This window comes from Gadus macrocephalus, chromosome 14 (genome assembly GCF_031168955.1).
Source record: "Gadus macrocephalus chromosome 14, ASM3116895v1".
Classification (NCBI taxonomy): Eukaryota; Metazoa; Chordata; class Actinopteri; order Gadiformes; family Gadidae; genus Gadus; species Gadus macrocephalus.
In genome coordinates, this window is record NC_082395.1 from 14,723,962 (window position 1) to 14,742,317 (window position 18,356).

General features: G+C 42.7%; 1 protein-coding gene and 1 long non-coding RNA gene across 8 annotated transcripts in view; one reads left to right on the forward strand and one right to left on the reverse strand.

Annotated features, from left to right (window-relative positions):
* neo1a (neogenin 1a) overlaps positions 1-18,356 on the reverse strand; it is a 147,717-nt gene that overhangs the window by 40,534 nt on the left and 88,827 nt on the right. For all 7 annotated transcript variants that reach the window (XM_060070654.1, XM_060070649.1, XM_060070651.1 and 4 more), the window contains exons 5-7: positions 12,483-12,625; positions 3,661-3,815; positions 3,124-3,244 (exon numbers count right to left, since the gene is read on the reverse strand). In XM_060070654.1, coding sequence (XP_059926637.1) covers positions 3,124-3,244; positions 3,661-3,815; positions 12,483-12,625 — 419 coding nt within the window. The remainder of the gene's footprint in view (positions 1-3,123; positions 3,245-3,660; positions 3,816-12,482; positions 12,626-18,356) is intronic.
* The window catches only part of LOC132471550 (uncharacterized), a 251,268-nt gene continuing 234,278 nt past the window's right edge, over positions 1,367-18,356 (forward strand). Inside the window, exon 1 of the long non-coding RNA XR_009528862.1 lies at positions 1,367-1,457. This is a non-coding gene — a long non-coding RNA (uncharacterized LOC132471550). The remainder of the gene's footprint in view (positions 1,458-18,356) is intronic.

Consider the following 18,356-nt stretch of genomic DNA (forward strand, 5'->3'; position numbering starts at 1 on the left):
CTTCACAAAGGCTTTCTGTGCTCACAATGCCGCTTTACTAAAATCTGATTCTGATCTTCCAAATTTCTCTTCACTGCACAGAATATCCAAAGATAGCAATCATAAACGAGGGCTTTGAATGGCTGTATACAACTTCAAAGTAGAGAAACAGGCCCTGTTTCCTCTCCAAGCCATAATTGGCCCCTGCAATCATCTACAAGTGCCACAGATAATTAGACAAGGAGGTCATACAGTAAAATTGTTTCCACACTTCCTTTAGATGATTACAGGTGACTGCAATTCTTTAAATAGCTCATACACCACAGTTAGCAAACCTCCCAGAAATATTGCCTCAACGATAACTGCCAAACAATAACAATACATTTTCTGCAGTTTGAACTGCAGTAAATGAAATATAAAACTCTTACAGCTCAATATCAAAAGCAAATAGACAAATATAACATGCGAACAGGACATGTGTCGCCCTCTGGTGTTTGTGGCAGATTTTTTTTGATTTGTAATTACTACGACAGATTGATGGATCTCTTCATGGACCAATGATTTGATAAACTTGCAAAAGGCCAACCAACACTGCTTTCAAATTCAGCTAGAAACCCATAAAAAATAAAGAAAAGTGGTTTAATGGCTGATAACCCATGGAAGATTTTTTTGCAAAGTCAGCTCATAAAAAGATCATCATGACCATAAATGACACATTAGACAAGCAGACCCTATCAGAAAAAGGCAGCATGATACAAAAGAGACACAATGCATCAGTGCCTGGCTAAGAACCAAATGTGGCAGGGGTTGAGAAGAGTACCTGACAATGGGAACACGCTGGGATGAAACACAATGTGCTGGGCTAGACAATGACTAAAGACCCGAAAGGAAAGGGGACCCTTTGTGCAGCCGGCAAGATAGAGCTACACACGCCGTCCATTAATTGGTCGACAAAATTGTCACTTCCATGTGACAGGGTGATAATAACAAACAAACACAGTACCCGCAAGGTATTTCTGGACAACGGCGAAAGCTTTGTTTATTGAGGAAAAACGTTGCGTTAAAGTTTGAAGTCCTTCTTGGACTCTTGAATCTACATTGTTGGACTTTGTTCTTTGTGTCGGATTCTTCTTTGTCCTTGGATTTATAAGCAGGCTGCACTGTGTCGGGCTGCTATGAGGTAGGGCTTTGACTCTGAACTTCATTATTCGAATACAATTTGAATATCAAAAAATAAACTAAAATTCGAACGAATATTAGGCAGCCCTTAATATTCGAACATGTTATGGGCAGGCCAAGAGGGAGAGATGTCGGAGAACCCGACGCAGTCTATTCATAATATTGTAATGACCACGGAAGAGGCAGTGAATGAAGTATTGATTAGACAGCGATTTATTAGAAACCTTATCAACCGTTTGAACACGCAAGACCGGTAACCATAGCAACGCGGTAAACAAACCTCGCAAAGCCCAATCCAGGTCTTACTGAAGGCATTTAATGGTCAAAATATTAAGAACAAATATTCGAATATATTCAAATATTAATAAACAAACGTAACTTCGAATATGATTTTTGGGCAAAAGTCAAAGCACTACTATGAGGTCACGATGCTTACGTAGCAGCCGCGGCAATCGCCATCCGGCTTAAACCCCGCCCTATCACAAGGTTACTGTCGGCGGTGGAAACGCGAGCCGTAACTGAGCTGGGCAAAACCGCACCTTCATTCCTGAGCTGAGGCGTGCTGGCCCATGATGCTGGGGGTCATCATTATTTTTGACTTAGTGGCCATCAATGGAGATGTATACAGCTTGGAGAGGAGTGTGTGTGTATATGTATATGTATATGAGTGTGTATGCGTGTGTGTGACGGGAGTGTGTTTGTGTTGTGACAGTCTCCCAGACACGTTCTTTAAATGAGAGCAGAATATGAATGCACTGGTCCTGATTTGTCTTTATCATAGAAAAAAATTGGATTCCTCTTCGTCCATTTATTGTACCCAAATTCGTGATCTTTCAATATTGTTTTAAAGGGGTAACTGGTTAAAAGCTAAAAAGTAAAGTATAACAAGCCAACCATCGATATTCAAAGCTTTTTCAGTGAACGCTGCTTTTGCCTCCACTGTGGCAGGGCCTGCCGGCTGCTGCTTTTTCAATACCGCCTGCCTTTATGTTGCCTTGGTTGTGCTGCACTTTTCACTGGGGCACTCTGGAAGCCTGTCCTCCATCTCCCCGCATACCATTAGCTGACTTTCCTAGAAGGATGAATGTGAAGCTGCTAGGTAAATCTCATCCTGCTAGTATATAGCTTTGAAACCTTCTGCTAGCGAGCGCGAGCATTGTTGCAACAGAGACAAGTGAGTGAAGAAGGTTCAAGCTGTAGTTATTTTGGATGTGAAATAGTGCAGTGCCAGACATTGAATCGGCCATATCCATTAAAAATGTAGTTCCTGCGTATTGAATCTTACGAATCAAAGTCCCGTTTCCCCTAAAGTTCAGATAAAGGCTGATACATGCTTCTATGAAGATGTGCACAGACGTCAATGTAGCTCCATAGCGGAGGAGACTTAGCATAGGTCGATGTACCCTTTAGAAATGTAGCTCACAATATCCTGGTCTTATCGACGGTCTGGGTGTGCCAAAGTAATGAGAGGAATTGGGAAATATTCGCAAGTGACTCAGAACTGGATAAACACACATCGAGGGCAAATTAAATGAAGCGGCTTGCAGAGCGCTTTGCCGAGTCTAATCATCCAGTATATTTGTTACCTCTCGTACTAGAGTACAGAAATTACAAGGTCACTCTGACTTCATTAGGGATCTGGACCCTGGTCAGCGATTGTGCCTTTAACCCCTGCATAGGCATGTAAAAAGAAGCTGCATGTGCACTAAATACACATCCATGGATCTGTTCACAGAAGCAAGTTTCAGACAGTAGTCTCCCCATCGCACATCGTCATTTAGTACACGAAGACTCTGAACACTAGACCAAGTTGTCCCCCCCCACCCCAAACCCATCCCCTCGCTCGATGGAAACAACTTGTCTATGGATCACGTAGAGATGAGTGTGTTAGGCAAGTGACCTCATCACCGAGATGAGTTCACTGCATGACTCCCCCTCCCATCCCCCTGGACCTGGGTCTCCTACCGTGCTCCAGGATGATGAGCTGGGCGCTGGCTTGGATATTCCCTGCGTCGTTTTCGGCCAGGCATTGGTAGAAGCCCTCGTCAGACTTGACTAGACCAAGAACCTGCAGGTTGTGTTCCCTCTGAGAACATCAACAACAACAGGTGAGCAGTGGCGAACTTACCATCTGAGGTTTCATGCATATATGTGTTTATTAATTCAATGCTGCCGTGTTCTTAATGCAATTCATGTTGCATTAAGAACACTGTTTCCAATGCATTTCCTCTCTTGGAGACAATGAAATCTAATCATCTCAGCATCCAGAGCCACCAGGTTAAGAATACAGAATGCATGGCATGGTTAGGGAGAATGTAAACAAAGAGGAAACAATATCAATACTTGACAACAAACAACAATGTGGCAATGTCATATACTACCTGCATATCAATAATTTAATATCCTATGATGTACATGTTTTATCGTAAAAGCCGTGTCTGTATACAATATTTTTGGCAACATATATTAGACATTTAAAGGATCGGTAAGACAGAATCTTACAACTATCTTGAAGTAATCACTGGGGATGACTGCGTCTCCATTCTTCACCCATTTGATGGTGGGCGCGGGCGACCCTGTGACCTCACACTGGAAGATGATGTCCATGGACTCGTGGGCATAAATGTTGGCAGGCCGTTTCACAAATTGGGGAGGAGCTGGCGAAGGAGATGGAAGAGAAAGATTGGTTAAAGGTTTTGGATTTATCAAAGATGTGATCTTGACTTACACAGCTTTGTGGTGTTGGACAAAGAAAATTCTCTGCAGGTCTTTCAGGGTCTCATCTGCTAAGCGCGTTTATTCTGTCAAATATATAAATAAAGCCAATTTATACCTTGCCACCTTCAATTTTTTTTTGCAATATGTGTGAGGGTGTGTTGTTCTGCAGAGGGCTGGATGGATAGGTTGGAGTTGGGTGAGGGGGAGAAATAGCCATCTTGGAGGTAGACAGATTGCAGCTAAATCCGCCTTTAGCATCAAAAGGCTTTGAAGACGTGTCCTTTGTATCTCATCATGACTCTAGGAGGGCCCTGGTGCTGGAAGCAGGCAGCAGCCATGTGATCTCCTGCGAGACAGAGCTCCACCCTAGACATTTTTTGCAGGGAGAACACAGACCGGAGCATGGCTGGATCAGGATGGATCAGGATGGAGGGAGATAAGAGATTCTGTCTCTGCGTGTGTCTGTGTGTGTCTGCGTGTGTGTGTGTGTGTGTCTGCGTGTGTCTGTGTATCTGTGTGAACCTCCTTTCAACACAACCCCTTGGTCTTTGTGTGTGTCTCTGATAAGCAGCGACCTCACCGAAAGTGGTTTAAACGACCGTATTGTTAGCATGTCTCTGCATGTCGGCCTGCACTATGGGCCTCTGGGGCTCCGGCACGTGATTAGCAGCCGGTTTACAAGTGCTTGCTTCGTTATTAATAGCCGTCGATGGACAAGGTCCATTTCCATCTTCCTTTTGCAGTTTGGGAGGTTGTGAGTTCAAGTCCCCTCAGTATTCTATACAATAGGCCAGATATAATTCACCCCGTATGAATTTCACACTAATAGGATTATCCGTATTCTCCATCGAGAAACACTACACACTTTGCCGTGTGAAAAAGCTTGTAATCTTGCCTTCCACATCTTTATACATTTTTCCTAATTTAATTAAAAGGTTAGTTTTCTTTGTTTCAGAACTTTTTCAATTGCTTGGACTCTGATATTAAACAAACACAACGAGCAAATTACAAAAAACGTAACTCAGACATTTCTTTACTTGCTAATGAGTTCCGAGTCATATTTATTGTCCATTCTGGAGTAAGGTATTGATTATGGCGATGTACGTGTGTGTTTTTAGTTTTTTTTCTGGGAGAGGCAAGATGTCAAGCAAGCCATTACCTTGCTGTGCACGAGGCAAGAGGAATCCCAGGTGTGTAGGTTTTGTAATAGAGATTCTGCATTTGCATTTACTTAAAAGCCTGCGTTTACTTTGAACAGGTTCAACAAGCAGTTTGCCATCGGATGGATTTTGATGCTGATTATATTTGCTGGGCCGGCAAGGGGGCTCTGGAATCCTGTGTGGCAAAACAACAATATTCTGAACCATGTCTCTATGCATGGCTGGCGTGATGTATGAGTTAGAGAAACCTACTACATGACAATTGGTTGTGTCCTACCCACATCCAAAGTAAACAGGGATTAACTCCAGTTATTTCCAATACATCAATCCACCCAGACATTCATTTAGAGCCTCTATCCTTGGCTGTGTTGTGTGATGCTGATGATTTTATTTTGCCGAAAGACAGGTCTGTGTCTTTATCTACCTTGGATTCTATATTATATTTTGGATTTATATATGTGTGGTTGAGTGTCTGTGTACATGTGTGTCTGTGGCAAGACATCAGTCACCTGGATCCTGCAGCATCTCCAGTTCATATTTTTTGTTCAGTGTCTCTCGCCCCATGTCATCCTACCAGCACTCTTTCTGACTTAATCTGCCCGTCTTCCTCTATTCTGTGGATTATCTCCGTCTCTCTGCCAACCCCACTACAGGCAGGCATGCACCATTTCCCCTGAATGGAGCCCAGGCATTTGGAACCTATTGGATTGAGCAATGAGCACCACTGCAGAATACACCAATAAGCTTAGATGGTCGGTCGGATGTCTGGATTCAAGTGTGTGTGTGTGTGTGTGTGTGTGTGTGTGTGTGTGTGTGTGTGTGTGTTATAGTCCTTATTAAGCAACATAATATCTGATCTTCCACCATTTCTCTGGCCAGCTGACTACAAGTGGCCTGTTTGGTGGCTAATGGCAGACCCAAGCACCCACGTTAGTGTTTATTTTGTATTGATCCTAAAATGATGCTACGTCCACAACAACACAGCTAAAGACAGGGTGCATAATTAAATAATGAAATTATGGTTTAATTATACCAATGACCGGTATTATTACTTTGATTATGTAGGCATTTTGGATACTTCAGGTTTAATTTTATGAATACAGTTGGGGTCAAAAATGTGTCTCATATGAGAAAGGCAACAGGAACAACCGGACCACATGAAAAGGTTAACGGTCGATCAAATCTAGTTACCGTCTAACAAACGTGTTGGAATCAATACAATCCAAGGTGCTATATAGGAAGATAGACTGGCTCTGAAAACGAGAGAGATTCAATGAGATGGAACAGAGGTGTTCTTTGTTTCAGGGCTTGTATATTCTTTCTCCAGTGCGCACCTTATTAAAAGGAGCAGTCTTTCTGTTTACTTGTGACTCCGGTCCAGTGGACTGTTAAAACAGAAGCCATTGCCAGGCCTGGCGTGTCTTTACTGGCGGCTTGTTAAATAAAGCACCACAGAATTCAGAAAATGCTTCTCAGGAGAGTGTCTCCTCTCCCAGTGTCTAGTATGTAGCCGGAGATGAGTTGGAACAAGATTCTTACAGGAAAAACTAAATTACTACCTGTAGAGCCACTCGTGATTCAAAGCCCTTGTAAGCCCAATAGGGTCCAAGAAGTAGAAATAATCACCATGGAAACATTTCCTGGTTTGAGACATAGACCTAGTGTGCAGCCAGAGTTTGCCCTGAGGGCTAGAGGAGCACGACTAATTACCAGTTTTGCTCATCGAAAGGCATTGGCCCTCCTCTTAATCCTTAACAAAACATATGGCTTCAGCATGAAATGCACCTCACGTCGCTTGACGCACAGCTTCCACAAACAACAGATGAAGGCTCTGTAAAAAAGAAACCAATTAACATTTATCTTCAAGTCTCTCTGGCCGTTAACAAATTATAACAATGGAAGAGTTATTTTCCACCGGCAGTCCTGATCTAATCTCATAAAGTCATCTTTTCTTGGTTTTAATATGGCCTTTTGGAAACAAGAGACTTTCAGAAGGCCACAGATGTAGAGCTATCAAAAGGCTAGACTTCAGAGGATATTCATCTTTTTTGATTAAACTGCCTCAAAAAGATAATAGATACAGATAGTAATAGATACTGCCTACTAAGGGTCTGCGTAATTGGTGTTTCTGGTAGGAAATGGGACATACTGCTTTCCAATCTCATGTTGAGTATAATGTTGGATTTCCAAAAACAAGGGGAAATGTTTTGCATTTGAGTGCCTTAAATAGATGATGGAAAGTTCCACTTCTTCTATTCCCAGTCAGAATTTCCCCTTTGACAGAGAGGCAGATGGGTGTACAGGAAGATGAGTCAATATGGTATTCAAGCCCAAAGATTTGCGGACCATTTCTCGATTACCTGAACAGCAACATTTTGCTGCTGATATTTGGATTTTTCTTTCAATAAGTAACAATGTATCGGTTTAAAAATACTATTGTTAGCAAACAAGTCTTATTTTAATTATCTTCCGCTTTCAATTCACTTTGGTACTGGCAGCGATTTCAACGATTTATTTGAATGTCGCTTTGTATGATTATGTAAAATTGAAAAACGTCTGAATAAAAATAATTATAATAATGTTGCATTTGAGATAAATATCTTTCCTTTTATTGAAACAACTAATTGGACCATTCAACAACAATAAGATGGTGACAGACTGCCGTTCTTTTTCTATACAACATGGAACATGTATGGCAGTAGTTGTTGGTGGCTAGCACATCTAAAAGGCAGGGAATATGAGAAGAACATGAAACTTTTACAGAGCCCAGGCATTTCCTGCATGAGAGCAGCGAATGGAACGAAACTCACCGACGAAGATGTTTGTGGAGCAATTATTTCTGTCCTTTTCTAAGACACATATACAAGGGAAGGCCGAGGTCAGGGTGGTGGCCATAATGAAAAGCTGCTGCTACTGTCTCTGGCCTCATTTATCCCATTGCTAGCTCAAATAAAGGGTAGAAGGTTCCTCCACGGCCACATTTAACCAAATTACACAAAATCTGTCCTTTTTTAACAAAGGTCTGTTTAGATTACATGGCGCTGCTGTTGAAGAATCAAAATATAGAGCAAGTAAAATATGTATATTAAAGAAATATTTCACACAAAAAATCTGTCCACTACTTCATAAGGGTCAATGCTTCAGTAGATACAATGGGTTTGATTTGAGGGTATGTCTTTAAAATTGCGATAGCATCAACACAATAAGTATCATTCGTTAGCAATACTCCCATATAGAGCTGAAACGATTCATCGGTTGATTCGAATAATTCGATTACAAAAAAGGATAGATTAATTTTTCTTGCCTCGAGTCATCGTTTATTTAATTGTACAGCTGAGGTCACAGTTTTCCGCACGGACCATTTTTAGTGTGTCACAACTGGCGCATACGCCACCCACAGAACGGACAGACGCGGCATGTTTTGACTTGTTTAGGGGCTAACATTAGCACTTGCTAAAATGGAAGACATGAGCGAAAATAGTGAGGAGAGCCAAACGGGCAGGAGAAAGCGACAGCGAATGTCCAAGGTTTGGGATCATTTCACGTTGAACATTACTGAGAAGACCGTGGTGTGTGTCCACTGCAAGACCGAGCTGGTGTACCACAGCAGCACGACTTCCATGCTGCAGCATCTCAACAGAAAACACCCATTCTACTCGGCAGACCACCGACCCGAGACTCTCGGGTGTTTTACCAGTGTCTTTTATGGGTGTTTTCTGTTGAGATGCTGCAGCATGGAAGTTCTGTAAAAAAGGAAACAAATTGGTTGTTCATTATTAATTGACATGTGTTATTTTCTCATGTTTATTGATAATTACTTTTCAATTAAGCAATGTATGTTTTAACCGATTACTCGATGGAATAATCGGTAGAATAATCGATTACTAAAATATTCGATAGCTGCAGCCCTACTCCCATATGACGTCAACAGACTCAAGATCCTTGCATTTTAAAATTTTGCAATGAACCTATTTAAGCAATGAACATATTTAACACATACACACACATATACAGTATATACATACATGCGTACATACATACACACGCACGCGCGCGCGCGCACGCATGCATACACACACACACACGCACACACACCAGTGGAGGCTTCCCCAGTGAGGAGAGTGTGGAAGATCCTCCTTAACAATGTTGAGAATAAAAATGTTTAGATTGCCCAGACTAATGTAATGAATGAATGCCCTTAAACATGACTACTTTAATGCCTTTGTATGTAATGTTCGTTTCCCTCGGTAAAGGGACATTAGCATCGCCTATTAACTACTTCAGGGAGGACGTTCCTCCCTCAGCCTCTATTGACTCCCATTAATTTCCCCCAAAGTACAGGCGGCCGGTGAATAACATGGGGTTGAATGGGAGAGGAGGAAAGTCCTCCTCTGAGTGGGGGTGACTAGCTTAGAGATCTGGATCCCGCCATCGTCCGTTCACGAATAGGCTGGAGCCCTGGCTGCGCTATGAACATATAAGCAGGAGCCCTGGCTGTGGAGCAGCCCGGAGGGAGGGGTTATCCCCTCAAGTCTTGGCTACGAGAATCAACGAACCCGGCGCTCAGTCTTATGCCTCGTTTCATACGAGCAGTGCGGTACAGTGCGGCTCTGTTGGCGTTTGTGCCGAGCGCTGCGGTTCGGTTCTCTTACGTTGGCGTTTCTAACGCCAAAAGTTGGGCAAGGCACTTCTCCGTTGGGTTACCAAGCCGTCTGAAGGGTAGCGAAAACGTGGAGCTACACACACCGATATTCTGAAATCACTTTAGGAATATCCCGTTTTGGTATGACCAGGTTACTGAGATCTTTTTTTATACGCACGCACACGCACACACACACACACACACACACACAAAACATGGACGCCACCCGGAAAGCTGTTGTCGCGGTAACATTGGCAGAGTACCAGGCGCTCCAAAATTTGGTAGGCCATAGGCTGAGATACGGACGCACTAAGGTATTGCAGTAATACGAGTGATTGAAATTGCCATTTAAACCACCAAAGCGGTCCAAGCACAATGAAAACAGTTCATGCATCAAGTCACACTGGGCGCAGCCATCTTGAATTCTGTCTCTCGGAATTTTGCTCGGTCACCACTGAGTTCAACCGAGATGGCGAGTTCGTCGTCCGAGGAAAAGGGGCGTTTTCGTGCGCGTGGCTAGGCAACGTCCTCGGACCTCCGAGACGGATGGATAATAAAACAAAGCATTAATAGAAATAAATATATATATATATATATATATATATATATATATATATATATATATATATACATACACATGTATATATACATATACATATGTACACACACACACACACATATATATATATATATATAAACATACATACATACATACACACACACACACACACATATATCCGTTTAATTTATAAATGTACAATTTATTGAATATTGCCTCCTGATGTTAAGAGGGGAGTAATTCTGGGTAACAAATTGCAAATAACGATTTAATTGGACATGGGGTGCATTATACTTCCCCTATAGATGTTTAAGAACAAAGTGTTTTAGGCTGTATTATTTATTACTTTAAGTTACACTGTGAATGTACCCATGTTGAATGCAATCGCTATGGTTCTCCATAAATCATTTATATTAAGTAATTAAGATGTTTTTATCGATTGTTATGTTATGGTGTATCAAATCCAATACACAAACTTCCTGCACAGCTCGGTGTGAATTGCAAGTTTTTTAGGATAAGCCACTGGCAATAAACTCAAGATTCCACCTCATTACTGCAGTAAAAAAGGCCCCAAAGGTGCTTTAGAGGCGGTAGGTCACGGCAAAAATGTATTTCTTTTGTTGATGCCATTGAGACGCGTCCAATCGGTTTGCAGTGTCTTTCAAAACCATAACTGTCTTTCGTAATTGATTGACTGTCAATTGATGCGTGTCAGACCTCTAGCTGAGGGAGGGAATCAATTGGTGCCGTGTCGGCTCAACAGAATGTCAGTCAATGCAGTTCCGGCCTGCGTGTGTCGAGGGCACAGAATTTAATCAAACCATTATATCCTACAACTACGATCCAGATGTTTTCACCAATATGGTGGAAGAGCAAATCCATAAGGCTGGAGATGGGATTAGGCCTGGAAGATCAGGGTTCAGGGGGAGCTGAAGGAACCATTCGGGGGGAGATCCCACTGAATTGCGGCCAGGTTTCCCGAGGGAGAAGATGGTGTCAAAGCATTATTATTTGGTCTAGTTCAACAAACTGAGAGACAATGGGAATGTAGACATGATTTGGAGAATTGGGGTGAGGGAGGAGTATGATTTTTTTATATTTGATCTAATTTATGCCAAGCTTGCGGTGGCTAGGAATGAAAAGGCAGAGCACTGGGGAACCCGCCAGAGGTGGGAACTCTGATTTTCAGCACCATCTTCTGTGGCTTGCATCACCTGAGCTGGACAATATGCAAACAGATAAGCTCCAGGCCCTGCTCCTTATGAGATCATCCTTCATAATAAAATCCATATCATCCCCCACTCTTTACCAGTGTTGCGATTTGCAAATGGTTACTCCATGCTCAGTGTTGGAATGCATCTGTTATACCTTGTAAATAAATAAAAACTGATCCAACACTGACTATTTGGCATTATAAAGAAGATTGTCAAACATTCCAAGGCTGAGATAAAAAATACTGCACCTGGGGAGCCAATTTCACTCTAATCGAGAGGCACTACCAAGCAGGTACTAGCAGCAGTGACATTGGGTTTTGGTTGCAGGATGGTGTTATTTATTAAAGCCAGCAAACAATCGACCCATTGAGAATGAGATTAATTTTACCTCCCAATTACTAAAACTCTGAGACAGAACTCTGGGAAGCCACACCCCAATCATTGCCAAACTAAGATGGTGACCGTTGGCTCGAAAGCTAGCTAGACGTTTTATTGCTTCACACCCAGCGGCCACCTGCTATGGAGAGACACAAGTAGATAATATGCACCAAAAACCTCTTAACAGGTAACAGGCAGTGATAACAGACTGCTACTACTAATAACACAATGGCACAGTAAGGGCTATGCAAGGCTGGGACAATTTATACTTGGCTTTCCGTTTCCCATGTTCAACACAGCAAGAAGTCGCTCACTATTCTAGTTATTCTATATACTCCACTTTAATATAATCAATATGACTACATTAAACAGCTGCCCATTATTGTAGTCCTAAATAAAAATGTAGTGCTTCTCTCCCTTGTCATTCATGGCAGCCCACGGAAATTCCTAACATGTGTGGTCGTGAAAGAGTCGAGAGACATTCTGTCAATACCCTTTCCAAAGCAACCATTAAATGAAGACCCAGTTTCCATTAAAAAATATTCTTCCCCGAAGCAGCCTATATAGCGACCTTGATCATACAAAGAGCCACATGAACATCATTGAGATTTTAAATTCCAGATGCAGTGAAGCTCTGCAAAACAACCTTGTACCTTGCACAGTGAGCAGGGCCTGGGCGTGGACAGTGCTGTTGTCGATGCCGTTGTGGGCCACACAGGTGTAGAGTCCTGCGTCTTCCTCTGTGAGGTTGGAGATCAGCAGGCTGCCACCGGCCACCACCTCGCGACGACCCCCACTGAGGAAGAAAAAAGATGAATCAAGGCATAGAATAAAGTAAACCCTAGGGCTTCTTTTGAAATAGGATTTATACTGCAAAGAAATCGGGAGATAAAATAAATCCCAGTGATGACTATTTGACCAAACTTTGGCATTAGTCTCGCATAAGAATAAAGTTGAATATCCCCCCCCCCCCCCCCACTAAACTAATGGTGCATCTAAAATATGTGCTAAGACCCGAATTATCTGCTCATGTCTATTAGCACCGGCCTTGCCTCAAACCCAGTGGCCATCCATCTTAAACAAGCAGACGCTTTGCAATTCCCAATGGAGCCACATGGAAGCAGTCTGCTGTGGGCCCCGGCGCTTGATTCAACTGTCACCGGGGCATGCTGGGAGAAGAAGTGGAGAGAAATCAATAGCTCACACACAGAGAGACGTGGATTCAGAGGGAGGACAGACGGATAAAAGGAAAGAAAAAGAGACAAGGAAAATAAATAAAGGAGGAACTGTGGGCGAGCAGTGCAGGATGGGAACATAGAGAAAGAGAGGAATGTCAATGGGAGATCATCGTGCAAACACTGGTACACTGGTGCTGAGGCTAAACGCAGTAGGTAGCACAAGACACTATGGAAGTAAACACACACTTCTCTGCACGCCATCCATAGAGCCTTAAAACCAAACTGTTCACCAACATGACACCATGGGCTGTAACAGGAGATACAGCCAGGAACTTCTTCCATTTTGTGGTTGTAAAGACGAATGGAGGAAGCATTTATCCGGCCTTCATACATGGTCTGAGCTGAGTAAGTTGAGAAAATGCACGAGTGGTCTGTTGGCAGCATTTTGAAAGTGCTTCAAGAGCTACTCACCCGGCTTGGTAGCTTTAATCTGACGGTCTGACCCTCAGAAGGGGGAACCTCAGTTTAAAGGCTGAAGTAAGCTGTGGGAGGGCTGCCTTTGCGACAGTGGGAGAGGGCAGTTGGTTGTATAGTACCCAGACATCCACCTGGGGCCTGGCCTGACCACAAGGGGCCTCAGAGAAAGGCACCTTTTCTTAACGCTTCGACACTGTACACAGTGCGAGTGGCTCTGTCCAGTCACAGCTACAGTTAGGCTAGAGGACCACCCTGCTCTTAAGACAACTTGAGTTTTGGCAATGACAATGGGCCTTTGTTAAGGAAAAAGAACAATGAAAGTCCTGTATGCTGCACTACAGGACACAAGATCTGTTTAAATTGCGTCTTTCTGCAAAGGGTCCAAGGGCACAATTAAGGCGGAAACTTTGCAGAGGCCGCTCACCATGGAGGCCACTGATACACTGATGGCCCTTTATGCTGAGTTCACTGTGGAGATGATGACTGGATCTTCTTCTTCACATTCAAAAGGTTAAACAAAGCTGAAGGAGGCACTGTCCGCTCATTGTGTCCCAGATAAAAAAAAAAAAAAAAAAGGTCAGTGCTTAATTGCTCAAGCTAAGGCATTCTGCGGATTGAGCAGATCCTCCATTATCCACCCTGTGAGAGGTGTTCCAGATAAATGAGTTGAAGTTGAATTGGTGAGGGAGATTCAATAGCACCGGGCAAGCACTCTCTAATAATCTGCTACGATACTCCAGACACTATCGCTGTTGTACAAATACATTGCTCCACAGGCCAATCAGGTGTTAGCAAGGTGATAATTAAAAATAAATGATACATCTCACACAGCCATAGGGCTGAAAGGAGTTTGCACACACAGACGGCTTTAGTGTTAATATGCTAATTGCACCTAGTTACTAGGCTTGGATATTGTTTTGACTGCATGTAATAGACATTTGACTTCTAATTGTCCAGCGTGGTGCAGATAAAACTGGCAACAGAGAAAGTATAGAGTCTGAGGCGCATTTGAAGGAAAATAAAATGTGGTCATCCAATATCCTGTGAGGTCAGTACAGTGAGTGAGGCTGGTGGTAGTGAATGCCGTTTGCTGTTTAGTTACAGAGCCATCAACAGTGGACAGTTTGTGCCATCTCAGCCTGCAGGCGGACAGGGACCACTGCAAGCAGGGCCGTAGCACCAAATCCTGGGCCCCTATACTATAGGTACTGATGGACCCCCCTGCGCTCAGTTGTTGACGGGGGGGGGGGAGGAGTATGGAGCGATTGTTGACGGGGGGGGGGGGGGAGACGTGGCCGGTAAGTAATTTTTTTTATTTTTTATTTTTTTCAGGGGCCCCCCCTCTGCCTTGGGCCCCCCCACAACTGTCCCCTTTGTCCCCGCAGTCCGACGGCCCTGACTGCAAGTGTCACAACAAAAGGTAATTCATTATTAATGGGTAAAAAGACTTTGCTGAATCACACTTTTAAATCTGTGTATCTGGTTTCCATCTCCAAGTCTGACTCTGTTCTTCCACTTAACCCACCAAATAATGTCGATCTCCAGGCCAGTCGGCACCACAAATCAAACTGAATGGACATTAGATAAAATAATAGTTATGGGCTATTTGCGTAAGAGTTTCGTTTTTAACCTTTGGTTAAACGACAATCACAGCACGAACAGAAATCCCCCTAAAAAACATTAGTGCAACGATCCTCATGGTTGCATTTAAATAAACTAAGAAGCGCTTTGAATAATAAACCAACAAATAAAATACATCCTATAAAAGCACCGCACACCAATAAAAGACAGGATAAAGGAGATAAAAATAAATACATGTTAAAAACATGCAAGTCAAACTTTGGCGGAAAGACTGGCATGAAAATGGTAATATATTCCTCACGCCCATAGCGGGAACCGAGATGGAAACTGTTGTAACATACCAAATTTCAGTGGTATCCAACACCCCCTTGCACTCCCATCAGTGTCCAGCAGAAACATACCATCCAATGCGCTCTGACAAGCATACATTTCCTGTAACATAAGTTGTCATAATTTCTCTTTATTTTTCCCACACATATTCAAGCACACTTTAAAGTGAATCTGCACTAATAAAAATAGGTGCGACAAGTAAATTGGGATGGAAGATTAGGAAATCTGATTTGGCACAATAAATATGCAACGCTAATGTTACAATGGAGCGCTCTCTCTCTCTCTCTCTCTCTCTCTCTCTCTCTCTCTCTCTCTCTCTCTCTCTCTCTCTCTCTCTCTCTCTCTCTCTCTCTCTCTCTCTCTCTCTCTCTCTCTCTCTCTCTCTCTCTCTCTCTCTCTCTCTCTCTCTCTCTCTCTCTCTCTCTCTGCTTGTCTTGTTTTCTCAGTTCAAACATGGCAGGGCTGGCACTTCATTATCATAACTCACTCTGCTGTCACTATCTATCACTACACTATCTACACCCCAGGCTAACCCTAACATTGTTCAGAAGTTTCTGGCTACCTCCCAACATGTTTATTGACCTTTATCGAGTCGAAGCAGCAGACCTGATTTAAGCCGGTTTTCCATTCGAGAAACTGCTGACGGTTGAATTAGAGGCTAATAATACTTATAAATACTAATAAATAATATACTAATAAATAAAAGCTATATATATATATACATATATACATACACACACACACACACACACACACACACACACACACACACACACACACACACACACACACACACACACACACACACACACACACACACACACACACACACACACACACACACACTTTCATAATTAATCAACAACTGACTTAGTTGTGAGTGAAATAGAAAAAAGATGAGAAAAGAATCTCATCCAACTTGGAATGACCAAACACAAAAATGCAAAGGTGTCTTGTTTTTCCCCTTAATTTAAATCAACAATAAAGCGGAAATAAACTTGACATTCTAGGTCAAGTAAGATATTAGCCTGCAAGAGGTGGACCATTGCCATCTATCTTGCTAATACTGGTGCTTATGAAGGGGCGATGGTGGCATATCTGCAGGTCTTCTCGCAGCAGGGGACAAATTACAGTACAATATGGTTGCAATACATCTAGAAGACGGTCCGAGACGGTCCTGAATTGGTAAGATTAGACCATGAAAGAACCCATGCTGTATGCGATATCAGACTGATCAGTTAGGTCAGATAGTCATTCCAGTCCACTAAACACATGGACCAGAGTTGTTATTAGATGTCTCAGGTGCTTCGTTTTGTCTGCGTCCTTGGCTGACGTGTCCGAAACAGCAATGAAACTGGTGCCATGGCTATCATAACATTTATACAAACATTAACATTTAGTTTGATGGATTCCATCCATTCCCTTCCAGTCCAGATGTCAATATCTCAAAACTTGTGAATGATCAAAGAGATCAATTGCCACTGAAGGGAAATGCTTACAATTATTTATGAACAGAATGGCAAAAGGAAAGAGCAGAGTTGTGTTCCATTGAAATCAACATGAACATTTTGCAAATGGCTTCGACAGAGGTTCCCTGCTAGAGAAACGTAGAGTTTTCTATGGCTCCCCTTAAGTCGACTGACACCATGAATATTGCAGCAGGCCGGTGAGTATGTATGTATTCCTATTTCTTGCCAACCAACAAAACGGTTGACACAGTTATGGCGTGTACGTCCCTGTGTGGATGTACACGTTTGGCATGGGTGTGCATGCCTGTATGTATGAGTCGGGGGCCACGCTACCATTTTGGAACCACTTAAACAGTTTCCAACAGAGCTTTTCTTCATCTATACATAAGTAAATACAATAAACCTAATCATATTTAAATAAGAGAGTGAATGGAAGAGGAGAAGAGACAGGCTATTTTGAGGCATTGGAGGAGATCTGATTTACATGCAGCAACTATTCCGCCGCTGGGCGACCATACATAATTCATCTGGTTTATTGACTACCACGGAATTCTATTAGCTGATAGACTGATACTTTCCATAGGAACAAAAGCTGACTGTCCTTTTCATGTGTGTATCCAGGAATCGGATGTCTATCTATGAAGAATGATAAAAAAAAAAAAGAGTGGGCTTCAACATCACTGTCATCACATATGCTACAAATACAGGGCTGTATTGATGGCTCATAAGAGGACATAATAAATTATATTTACCATTATGACCAAGCAGTATTGTATTAAGCAAAACAAAAACTGTTGATGGTAATGGCTTCTTCTAAGGGGTAAGATTAGTGTAGTCGTGGTCAATATGGTGGACTATGAAAAGGGTCTTTTCAGATCAGCATGATAGCTTGATATCGTGCTGGAAGGATCTATAACACTAGGGCAGCGTTTCTCAAACTGTGGGAGGTCGGGCATGTTTATTTTATTTCTTTTATCAGATGCGCAATGAACGCACTGTGTCATTCATAGGGAGGCACTCGCGTCAAGGCAGCTTAGTCTCGACCTGAATGAGATTTTGAATGAGATTTTGAGAGTGCTAAATTTCATCAAGACCCGGCCCTTAAAAGCGCGTCAGTCCTCCACACTTTGGGAGTAGATGGGAGCTGACCAAACAGCTGTACTGTTTCAAAGTGAGGCAAGGTGGCATTCCCGAATTAAAGTGCTGTTGCGGGTGTTTGAACTCCGAGCAGAGATCCGCCTCTTCTTGGAGGAAGAGCGCATGTATGAATCTGCAAGCAAGTTCACTGATGAACATTTCTTGACGAAGTTGGCCCATCTTAGCGACGTATTTGGAAAGCTCAACGAGTTAACTCTCCAAATACAAGGCAAAGACAAGCCACTACCTCACCTGGCAGATAAGATCACTGGATTCACCAAGAAACCTGAGGTATGGCTGAGTGAATTCTGGCTTGGAGTGGAGAGGGAATATGCACCAATTGGGAAGAGAGCTG